Source organism: Peromyscus maniculatus, chromosome 11 (genome assembly GCF_049852395.1).
Source record: "Peromyscus maniculatus bairdii isolate BWxNUB_F1_BW_parent chromosome 11, HU_Pman_BW_mat_3.1, whole genome shotgun sequence".
Classification (NCBI taxonomy): domain Eukaryota; kingdom Metazoa; phylum Chordata; class Mammalia; order Rodentia; family Cricetidae; genus Peromyscus; species Peromyscus maniculatus.
In genome coordinates, this window is record NC_134862.1 from 83,871,008 (window position 1) to 83,883,120 (window position 12,113).

Below are 12,113 nucleotides of genomic sequence, written 5' to 3' on the forward strand. Positions count from 1 at the left end.
AAGGAGGCCAAGGATTTGAAAGAGATCAGGAGATGGGGGAAACTTGGAAGGGTTGGGAGGGAAGATAGGTAAAGGGGAAGTTATGTAATTATTTATAATCTCACAACTATATATATGCTATTTATTATATATAATATGTTATATAATTATTAATTACAATAATATGAATCAACACATATTTAACATATATATTAAAAAGTGATGCATAGGCCCCTGTGTACATGATCAAGATAGCTTTTCTCCTGAGGCATCCTCTTGCAGAAGACTGGGAAGTGCTCTCCATACAAAAATGTGTCACCAAAACATTGATGTTAAGAGGAGGTCCTCCTCCTCTTCCTGTAATTAATCATATTTTAGATTTTCCCTTACTCTCAGACATTCTCCTAACAAACACTCTATTTTCTCGTTGATATCTGTGGTGATATTGTGTCCCTCAATATATTGTGCATTTTAATAAACTTATCTGGGGTCAGAGAACAGACAGCCACTAGATAGACATAGATGCCAAAAAATGGTGGCACACATGCCTTTAATCCTAGCCTTCTGGAGGCAGAGATCCATCCGGATCTCTGTGAGTTCAAAGCCACACTGGAAACAGCCAGGCAAGGTGACACGGGCCTTTAATCCCACGAGGTGATGGCAAGAAGCAGAAAGGTATTTAAGGTGTGAGGACCAGAAACTAGATCCTCGTTAAGCTTTTAGGCGTTTGAGCAGCAGTTCAGCTGAGATCCATTTGAATGAGGACTCAGAGGCTTCCAATCCGAGGAAACAGGATCAGCTGAGGAACTGGAGAGGTGAGGTGGCTGTGGCTTGTTCTGCTTCTCTGATCTTCCAGCATTCACCCTAATACCTGGCTTCAGCCTTGATTTTATTAGTAAGACCTTTTAAGATTCGTTGTTACAGATATCCTCTTTCCCCAGACATCTCCATCTCCTATACCTGTCTGCTAGGCTCCAGGAGGACACCTATCCTGTGATGGGGAATGAAGTATACCAGCTTTCTTCCCACCTCTTATCACAGTCTCCTGGCATTACCCTTCTACCCCCAAGCATTCTGTAGGACAAGGTCCTCTAAGAAAAACTGTAACCGCCAGGCGGTGGTGGCGCACACCTTTAATCCCAGCACTTGGGAGGCAGAGGCAGGCAGATCTCTGTGAGTTCGAGGCCAGCCTGGTCTCCAAAGGGAGTTCCAGGAAAGGCGCAAAGCTACACAGAGAAACCCTATCTTGAAAAACCAAAAAAAAAAAAAAAAAAAGAAAGAAAAACTGTAACCATTTACATAATGGTAGCCTCTTGTGAGAGACCATTACCAGTGGCCCTGTTGACTGCTGAGTTCCCTCAGAGAAAATGGGATAAGGATGGTCACTGGACCCTCACCTGAGAGTCCCTCCTGTACCATTCAGCCTTTTGTAAGCAGTTTTGCCCTAACTGTACTTAGACTCAGGGTCTTGGAAGATGCTAGAGTATACAGGTTGGGAAAGTTAACTGAGAGGGAACTCCATTACATAGCTATGGAAAAGCTGTCATCCATACTGGATGGAGGATTTTCCAGTGCAGCTACTTTTGGGGTCCCCTATATTCCTGTAAGTAGCTTCTCAACCATGTTCTCTAAGGAAGCCGAAAAGATTGGTTCCCCAGGGCAAACTCTGATGGTATATACTTTAGTTTGTCATTGGGATCTTATAAGGAGAGGTAGATGTTGCTTTCATCACCCCAGAAAAGGAATTATCAGGACAGAGCCCCAGGATAAAGTGTATTTGTGACATCAGAGGAGGGGTTTTTGAGATGGATGTATTGAAAGCAGACTCTTCAAATAAGACCATAGGACACACGTTCATTTACCTTGCGTGTTTTATGCGGGTTTCTCATTCGGGATGACTTCTTAATGTCCACTTCTGTGGTATTTACACATCCAGGCTGGAAATAAAGAAAAAAAAAGACAAAGGACATTTTAGGTGTGCCAGGGCTAGCTGGATAATCATTAATGAATCATTTGCAGAACTTGAGCAAATGCCACCATGATCAGGTCACCTGCAGTGCCTTTGAGATGACCACTGCCACTTTGAGCAGCAACCAGTAAGAAAGTATCCTGCAGCCTTCTCCTTCTGGGAAATGGCTCCAGATCCTCAAAAAACTTCCAGAGACATCAAGGAAAAAGGACTTGGGCTGGATATGGGAAACAGGCATCCACAGTGGCTCAAACTGAATAGTCCAAACGAGGATGTCCGGGAAGAATAGTGTGGTGCCCTTCCCTGATGTCCATGCACAGCATCCCACAGGGCATGTGTACATTTCTTATGCTGCTTTTAAGTGGTCCTCATTTTTCCCCAAGGTACGCCACTAACATAGTATTCAGTTGAGCCAGCACAAATCCCAGACTGAATTTTTTTTTTTTTTTTTTTTTTACGGTGATTAAGTAATCTCTTACCTGGGAATATTTGCTTTCCATGGAGAAGGTAAGGTCAGAAACAGAAAGTCCACACACTGTACTTTTCCTGTAAGTTTCTGACTTTCTTTTTCCAATCTCTCAGGTATGTAAATGCCTTCAAAACAGGAAGTTGAAAGGAGTGTGGGCTACCTGCTGCTGGCCTCCTGACTGGCCTGAAGTCTCATTTTGACAGGATTACTGTTCAGTTGCACAGAAACAAATAGATGTGAACTTCTTTTGTATTTGGAAGATGAGAGGGGAAGTGGGAGGGATGAAGAGAAGAAAGAGGAGCAAGACAAAGGATGAATCAGGAGTGCTCTCCCAAAGCAACCCTGGGGTGGTTTCAGGCACATGCAGAGAAGCAAGAATCAGAGGAGAAAGGAGCTTTAGATGGGCAGAGAATTTTAGACCTGGGGAAGAAGTTTGGTTAGGTGGGTTGTATTTCTATCCCTTGAAGTTTGGGGTACAGTATTTAGGCAGATCTAATATTAATTTAAAAAAATCAAGTCGTATATTTCTGGCCAAATTTTTATTTATTTTTCCTCTTACAAGCTTTGAATGACTGTAAAGGCAACCTCAGGGACACTCTGGTTGTGAAGTTGGGATGGGGTGGTCAAAAAGGACTGGGTTGCCATTGTCACTGCTGAGCAGCAAGGTTTCATTCTGATTAATGAGGAACATGAGGCATTCTCAGGGAGTCCTCTCCTAACAGCACAGGCATTGTGAAAGAACCCACCACAATGTAGAACTGCATGAGAAACTTAAAGAAGAAAATAGTTCATCATTTTTAAAGTAAGTTTACATTAAACTAAACACAAACATATCCACATACAAACACTGATTGAAATACATGTTTTTCTGGGTTATCTGCTTCAGAATAAAATTTAAAATTATTAGGGGCCAGTGAGTTGAGGTGCCTCAATGAGCCGGCAAGGCTAATGACCCAAGTTCAATTCCTTGTAACTCACATGTTGGAAGGAGAGATCTGATTCATTGCAAGTGATCCTCTGACCTCCACGTGTTTGCACTGGCATGGGTATATGCATGCAAATGCGTGCACTCAGGTACATGCACACACACACACACACACACACACACACACACACACACACACACACACACATTAAATCAATCAACAGTATAGGCAGAAGAAAGAACATTGGCCGTGTGGGACTAATTTACAGACACTGAGCAATTTGCTGTGACAATTCCCAGCACCAGGTCAACTAGTATCCAGTATTTTTATTCACTCTTTCTGTGGTGTGTAAACATTACCCTCTTAAAAATAAAGAGGCTCACTGATTTTAATATTTTTTAATATTATGCAGAATTCACAACCATTAATCTACTTGTAACCAAATGCTTCAGAAAATTAAAGCATTGTGTTTTCATTTTCCATTCAATTTCTAGTACCTTCTGGTCATCCTTCCCTAAGCTGAGCCATTAAGGAAGAGGCACAAAACTCTTTAAACTTCTACTGACATATTGATATTGATCAGTCAAGAGCCAGCCTAGCCAGGGAGATCACAGACAGTTTATGTTATGTGCTGGGAATAACAACACTTGATGCCCAAGAAAAGGAAGCCATAGTATCTCTCATCTATGGGAAAAGAATCTAAAAAGAGTGTAAGGGAGTAGAGATAGAGCCAAACAAGTGTGGTTCCCAAGAGCCAGTTTGTCCTGTGACCCCAGCAGAAGCTTTATAACACCACAGTCTACATACACATGCACGTTTAACATTGTCTGAGGATTAACAAGACAAAAGAGTTGGGCCTGGAGAGATGGCTAAGTGTGGTGATATTTTATTTGTACTGAAATGTTATTTTAATTTTATGTTAATAAATAAAGTTGCCCTGGGGTCAGAGCTATTAGAGCCATAGTAAGAGCGTGGTGGTTAGAAGAGCTAGGTAGATTTCTGTGTGTTCAGGGATACAGCCAGTATTGGAGACATACGCCTTTAAGACCTGGAGGGCGGTACTTACAGGCAGTGATGAGGCAGTCATGTGGTTGGGTTTACAACCAATGAGAAGGCAGAACAGAAAGATTATTTAAACAGGGACACAGGAAGTACCTCCCTCTCTCGGGGAAGCTAGGAGCACTGCAGGAGGTAAGATTTTATCTCTGAGCTCTGACCTCTCGGCTTTCTCTTTTACATTGGCTCTGTGTTTCTTATTTTAAAAAGACGATTGGTTACATCTACAGCTAAGTGCTTAAGAGCATGCACTGATATTACAGAGAACTAGAGTTCTGCTCCCAGCACCCTGTCAGGTGATGCACCTGTAATGCCAGCTCCAAAAAGAGCTGATGGTTTTAGTCTTTGAAGACACCTGCATTCACATGCACATACCCACCTCCACACCCTATGTTTACACATAATCAAAATAAAACCAATCTTTAAAAGTCAAAGAGCAGGAAAATGAGCCTAAGGCAATGCTTCCTTGGGCTTATATGCGACAGGCAAGGCATGCTTCTTGCAGACCATCATCACAGTAAAAAGTATAGAGATGCTGAGACCCACAGGTGGACAAGAGCTTGAGGTGGAAACAAAGACCTCAGTAGACATGGATTGTATAATGAGAGCAAATGTCTGGAGGACAAATTCATCAGTGATGACCAGGTGACCAGCTAGACCCTGCATAGCCTGACAATCCATCCCAAACAAGAATCAATTAACAAGTTTCCAGAAGGTGTCCCTGCTGCTGCTTGGCCTTATTCACCACTACTTGAGATCAGACAGATAAAACCTCTGACCCTGAACTCTCCTGCAAAACCAGTGTGTTGGGCAGCAGCAGCGGAAGCTGAGGAAACGGAAATTGTGATTATCTCCCCCAAATGGCCGAGTTAGCCACACCTGCATGTTAAATAAGGCAGCTCACAGGCCCCATGTCTAAACTCATCCCCCAAAAGGGCTTCTGAGGAAATGAGAGCAGTCATAGAAAACAGAAATGCTTATTTTATACATGTGCAGAGTCTGAATTAATTGAACTCTATAATTCCTTTCATTGAAAGCCAGAATTCTAAGTCAATTTGACTTCATATCAAGTGGGATAATTAACAAATGGCCTCAGAAACTGTGTCAGCCCACGAAGGCGTGAAGTGGAAAGCACTTTCTCCCATAGGCACAGATCTGACTGGCATTCCAAAAGAGAATTAAAATTTCCATCCTCAAGTTTCAAAGCTTATGATCTCTTGAATTTGATTAATGAATCATTAACAGACATCTATAATTCCTACTTGAGCTGATTGTTAAAACACTAACAGATTAAAAGGAAAGGATTGATTGTAAAAGCAAACATTATTAGAGGCCAAATCCAGAGATGGGTATGTGTTTTGTAATCCAGCTCCCATCTCAGAAAAATGAAATCTGCCTGCTCAGAATTTATCATTAGCGGCTAAAGGGTTAATATGAAAACTTGACAAGAAAGACCTGAGATGCCTGTCTCAGTGAGCTCTGCAAACTCCTGCTGTTTCTAATGTCCCCCTCCTCTTTCTGTCATCTAAAGTGAAAGTGAGTCTTGCAAAGTTGTCTAGTACGCTTGCAAATTCCTAAGGCCATGATTGACAGCTGATCACCTCTGAGTAACTACTTTCGGGAGTCAAGCGCTGGGGTGAATGAAATACTGAACATCGTTTCTGACATTCTTTTATTTATTCAAGGACTATTTTTTCCTGCATCTAATTAAGTGTCAGATTGTGATGATGAATGGTGAGACAGAAATAGCAGCATGATCAATTTCCCAATAACCTCCTCACAAATCCAACAGACACGGAATCATCACAACACAGGAACGTAATGCCTAAGTTGACACAGTATACAATACAGCAGAATATCTTTGATATCTATTCTTATGCACTTATTGTTGGTTCTTCCTGACAGAGTATGTGTACACACACACACACACACACACACACACACACACACACACACACAATGAGAGAGGGGGAGGGAGGGAGGGAGGGAGGGAGGGAGGGAGGGAGGGAGGGAGAGAGAGAGAGAGAGAGAGAGAAAGAGAGAGAGAGAGAGAGAGAGAGAGAGACACTAAGCAATTTCGTTTTGCCCCAACAAGATCACGTTGTCCTTGATATTAAAAAGAAAAATGCTAGGGCTGGAGAGGCTGTGCAAAGATGAGGATGAATTTGGACCCTAGCCCCACTAAAAATCAGGGCCTGACCATGTATGCCTGTAATTCAAGTGTTGTGGGGTACAGAAACAGGAGACTCACTGGGATTTGCTGCCTGACAGCCTAACTCCAGGTCCGGTAAGAGACCCTGCCTCAAAGGCATATAAGGCAGAGAATGCCAGAGCAGGGTACCTCATGTCCTCTGTGGGTTTCTGCAAATACACACGTGGGTGCACACATGGCATAGACAAGCACGCCACATACATACACTCAGGAAACACATAAATAGAAATGGTTCTGCATTTATCTTTTTCAAGCTTGTTTTTAATAGGTACCAGGAGCAGACAGCAGATCCACATGATATGTTTATCCATAAATTGGTTTTCTACAGAACCATATGCAGTTTTCCATTAAGATCAGAATAACATTATTATCACTAAGTGGGCACGCCATCGAAGTGTTCAAATATGTACCATTTGCTTGAAACAGAAATAAATGCATAGCGTTTTTTGGATTCAAGGAATAATAATAAGCTATTTACATTGGCCTAGCCCAATATCCTGAGTCAGTTCCAATGATGCAAGAGTGAATTTATTTTTGAGAGAACTCAGCTGTGTTGTATTATTATGGTAATGTTACTTATTTATTAGGAAGTAGAAGTTGATACTGCAGAACACGGCCCCAAGCAGCAAATGAGGAGATCACCAAGAAATACTCCCTCTGCAGTGGGTGTGTATCCCATGAGACACAAAACAGAAGCAGCAATTCCTGGTTCCGTTATTGATACATTTTTTAAAAGAGACTGAACACCACTGAGTTCCTTAGTTCCTTTCATGGCGTACTACATTTGTTTAGTCATTCATTTATTTTTGTGGTGCTGGGAATGGAACCCACAGCCTCACTCCAGCGATACACATACTCCACCATGGAGCTAGATCCACACCCCACATGATAGAGTCTTGTTAGCTATGGTAAAAGACAATGTCTTGGGAGAACTCAGGACAGCTTGTATTTGGTGAGTGACAGTGAAAGACGGGGATGGAAAATAGCTCTCTTCATACTCTTTCCTGAGAGCTGTTGTACAATGGGCAGACAATGTTTTAAATGACCCGTAAGTGGATCAGTGGTTGTGAAGGGCGGTGGTGGTGGTTGGAAGGATGGATAAAATCAACACAGAAAAATTTTAGGGCAGTAAAACTACTTTGTATGATACCAAATGGTGAATGCATGTATTTGTCAAGCCCACAGAAGTTTCATCTACTAGAGGAACCTGAATTTAAACTGTGGGTTTTGGGGGGATACAAACATATGTCCACTGGTTCTAACACTTCTCTGGTGGGACATGTGATAATGAGGGATGCAATACATTTGTTGGAGCAAGAGTTAGATAGGAAATATATATATATATATATATATATATATAAATTTTGCTGTGGATCTGGAAATTCTCCAAAAAAAGAAACTGTTAAACAACAATTAAAAAAAAAAAGAAAACTCAGCCTGGAGTGGTGGTGGTAAATCCCAGAATTTGGGAAGGAGGATTGAAAGTTCAACACCAACCTCTGACACATGGTCTGCCAAGCACACCTGTAACCAATCACCTCTGATTTCTATGTTGTTGCTTTTAATATAAAAGGCTAGCTAATGCAAAGGTTTCCAATTGAAAGAAGAAAATGGTCCTGTTTAGATTCAAGGCTTAAAATGTGTGTCTCAATTTACCCTGTAGGGCTTATGAGACTCTCAGCCTTCAGTGAATTGTGTTTTGACTTACATTATCTGGTCCATCTATTATGTTAGTCACAGTATGGGGTGCAGCCCACAGGATTTTAGAATTTTTGATCCATGGGCTTTTAAAACATTGAACACCCCAAGCCTTTTTGACTTTTACCCTTCTCTTACTCAGTGGATGTAGAAATTAAGGTAAAAATCTGGACGGTCTCTTTGAGGACAACAAAAATTGACCCAATGAGCCGGGCATGGTGGCACACGCCTTTAATCCCAGCACTTGGGAGGCAGAGCCAGGCGGATCTCTGTGAGTTCGAGGCCAGCCTGGGCTACCAAGTGAGCTCCAGGAAAGGCGCAAAGCTACACAGAGAAACCCTGTCTCAAAAAAACCAAGAAAAAAAAAAAAAAGAAAAAGAAAAAGAAATGTGGATCAGCTGGAGCTGGGTCTCCATTAAGAATAAAAAAATAAAATAAAAAAAAAATTGACCCAATATAAAAGATAGGTTTTATGGAAAAGAAAAAATGAATCAGTTACAGAATAGATTAAAATAATTTTTAATTTTGTAGAGATTGCTGTTTGTGTTGGTGATTTCAATAGTGTAGGACCTGAATAGAACCAAACAAAATACCTTCTATTTGCTCTCAGTCCATTCAAAAGGCTTACAATGGTTGTAATAATGAATAACTGTGTGGCAGCTAGATATTGCTAAGTGTGAACACTGTCGTATGTTGAAACAAACTTTAATTTACAATAGCAGCCTTGGAATCAACAATCTTCAATTACAGGGGATTCTAGGGGCCTCCAAACAGAAAAAGAGGTGTACCTCCCTGTCTTGTCCTGTTTGGACTGCTATAACAAAATGTCACAAACTGGAAGGCTTAAAAACAACAGAAGAGTGTTATGCACAGCCCTGCAGATGGGGGAGACTAAGAGGAGTGTAAGCTCAAGCACCCCGTTTGTTATTCACAAGTGGATCATAGGGTCTTTCCCTATGTATACCAGATTGGTCTGAAAGTCAAGATCCTCTTGCCTCTTCTATCCTAGTGTTGATGTATCTGATCAACTGATCTATAACACTGAATCCTGATGAGTGTGACTTTTTCCTTAGCTCCAGTATAGTGGAGAGGTAAGGGCTTTTTCTGGACCCATTAATGTGGGCAACGTCCCATGATCTAACCAGTTACAAATGACCCTACCCCCAACACATTGACTTTAGAGATTAGGATTTCAACAGACGGTCTAGGGAGTGTGGCACCCAAACATTCAGGCTGTAATGGTTCCTTTATGGAACATAGGTACAGAATGTAGTGTACACTTTGAGTTTAGCAAGAAAGATCTCTGTAAAACTTGAAACATTTCAAATTCAATTCTGCTACATCAAACCTGATTTCCTCAAGAGGAAATGGTAAGTTCCGTAATTATTAGGGATGTCAGAAAGAGGGGTCAGGTTAACTTCTCTAGATCACATTCTTATTACTAAGGCCCCCAAATTGTGCTTTTGTTTTCACTATTAGGGGCAAAATTTAAAATAATCCCCAATATATCTCTACATACTTGTGTAGTCACATCCAAACAGCATAACTTTTCCTCCATAATTGAAGATCATCACTGGGAATACTATTTTTTTTTTTTTTTTTGCTGTCTCTGAGGCAACAATGTCCATGAGGCTAGACAGCCCTAATTCTTAATGTTTCTGAGTTGTTGTTTCATTTTATGCCATTGTTAGTGCCTGGGTCCCCTCGAAGTGAGTTGTCACTTTCTGCTGCTCTTCCTGCCCTGGTCTGCAGTTCCAATCATCCTCTACCATTTGTCACTTGGCTTCTGATGCAGGTCAGGAAACTGGATGCAAATGTTAACACTGGTCTTCTATCTTAGCAAGTAAACCAATCACTGTGTCCTGGTTAGCATGTCCTGGTTAGCACCTTTCCTGCCTTCGTCAAGACCTTCTGAGCTTTCCCCTCAGCTAAGTTTGAAGAGAATTAGATTTGCTATATATGAGGTAGAAGAAACATACGGACTTCAACAGTAGCACATGGACAAGTTTTCATGGTATCTTAGAAGACCTGCCAGGACATAGATATTATGAGTTAGATGCTATCAAATATTTTCAGGAATTTCAAGATGGAGGGCAGTATTACATTTGGGAGTTGGGAAGATTTCTGTTCCCTGAGGCATGGGGAGACATGGGAAGGTTGCCCAAGTGATCTTTTAAAACTACAGCCAAACTGGGTCACTCTGAGTGCTTCCATACACTTGCATCATGCTTAGGATGGGCCTCGAGGAATGTGAGACCTTGTGTCTCATGGGCAGGTCTCTCTCTTCATCCCAATATTATCCTTTTTCTTTCTTGCTCCAGTCTCCCTAGCACCCTTCTGCTTCTTGCAGCCTCTGGTTCTTTCCCCCCATATGAGCTGTTATCTCTTTCCCCAGATATCTCTTAGTAGTCCCCATGTCCTCTGATTCCCACAGACATCACTCTGTCAGGGTGTCACTCTCTCATTTGCCATATTGTAGATTGAAGATTAAATGTCCTCTGAAAATTATGATTCAAAATAGAAAATAATACAAATAAATATAAAGAGTATTCATATTACAAAGTGTTTTGACAGCCTCCATGCTGGATAACTTTATGTCAACTTGACACAAGCTAAAGTCATCTGAGAGAAGTGAACCTTAATTAAGAAAATGCCTCTATAAGACTGGGCTGTAGGACATTTTCTAGTGATCGATGAGGGACAACCCAGCCCATTGTGGGTGGTGTCATTTGTGGGCTGGAAGTCCTGGATTCTATAAGAAAGCAGACTGAGCAAGCCAGAAGGAACAACCCAGTAAGAAGCATCCCTCCATGACCTCTGCATCCTCCCTCCAGGCTCCTGCCCTGTTTGAGTGCCTGTCTTGATGATGAACTGTGATGTGGAAGTGTAACCTGAATAAATCCTTTCCTCCACAACTTGCTTTTGGTCATGGTGTTTTCTCACAGCCGTAGTTACCCTAAGTAAGACAACCTCCAAGCATTTCTATTGTCCAATTTGATTTTCATAAGCATTCTACCAAGAACATATGTCAACTACTACAAATCTAATTTCCCTGAGGCATAATATCAAAGATTCATACATTGGAATGGAAGGGAGATATTAGCTTCACAGGCCTATTTTCCAGTCATGATTTCTTTTGCTAACCCTCACAATGAGACTCATATAACATGGACCCAAATGCTTGATGTATATTTTCCTTTAAAATTGCCTTATCCGCCACACACTTAAGGAGGCAGAGAACTTTCGAACAAGTCACTTCTTTAAATGACTGTATCACTTTTTTTTTGTTTGTTTGTTTGTTTGTTTTTTTCGAGACAGGGTTTCTCTGTTTCGCTTTGTGCCTTTCCTGGAACTCACTCTGTAGCCCAGGCTGGCCTCGAACTCACAGAGATCCGTCTGCCTCTGCCTCCTGAGTGCTGGGATTGACTGTGTCACTTTTTAAGATGTTTGTGAAGGCTAGTTTTAATTGTCAACTTGACATAGTCTAGAGTCACCTGGGAAGAAAGTCTCAGTGAGGGAGTGTCTGCATTGCACTGGTCCATAGGCACGTCTATGGGAGAGTGTCTTAATGAATTGATGTCAGAAGACCCAGTCCAGTGTGGGGAGCACCATTCCCTAGGCAGAGGGTCCTGTAGTGTGTAAGGGTGGAGAAACAGCTGCGAGCAAGCAAGCACGAAAATGAGCATGACTCCACTTCTCCCCATCATGACTGGACATGATGTGAGCAGTTGGGTTTCTACTTCCTTGACTTCTGTGAACTCATAGACTGTAACCCGGAAGTGAGAACCAAAATAAACCTTTATC

General features: G+C 41.6%; 1 protein-coding gene across 6 annotated transcripts in view; it reads right to left on the reverse strand.

Moving 5' to 3' along the window:
* The window catches only part of Rgs7 (regulator of G protein signaling 7), a 395,639-nt gene that overhangs the window by 37,557 nt on the left and 345,969 nt on the right, over nucleotides 1-12,113 (reverse strand). For all 6 annotated transcript variants that reach the window (XM_006993719.4, XM_076548014.1, XM_006993718.4 and 3 more), the window contains one exon: nucleotides 1,842-1,916. In XM_006993719.4, coding sequence (XP_006993781.1) covers nucleotides 1,842-1,916 — 75 coding nt within the window. The remainder of the gene's footprint in view (nucleotides 1-1,841; nucleotides 1,917-12,113) is intronic.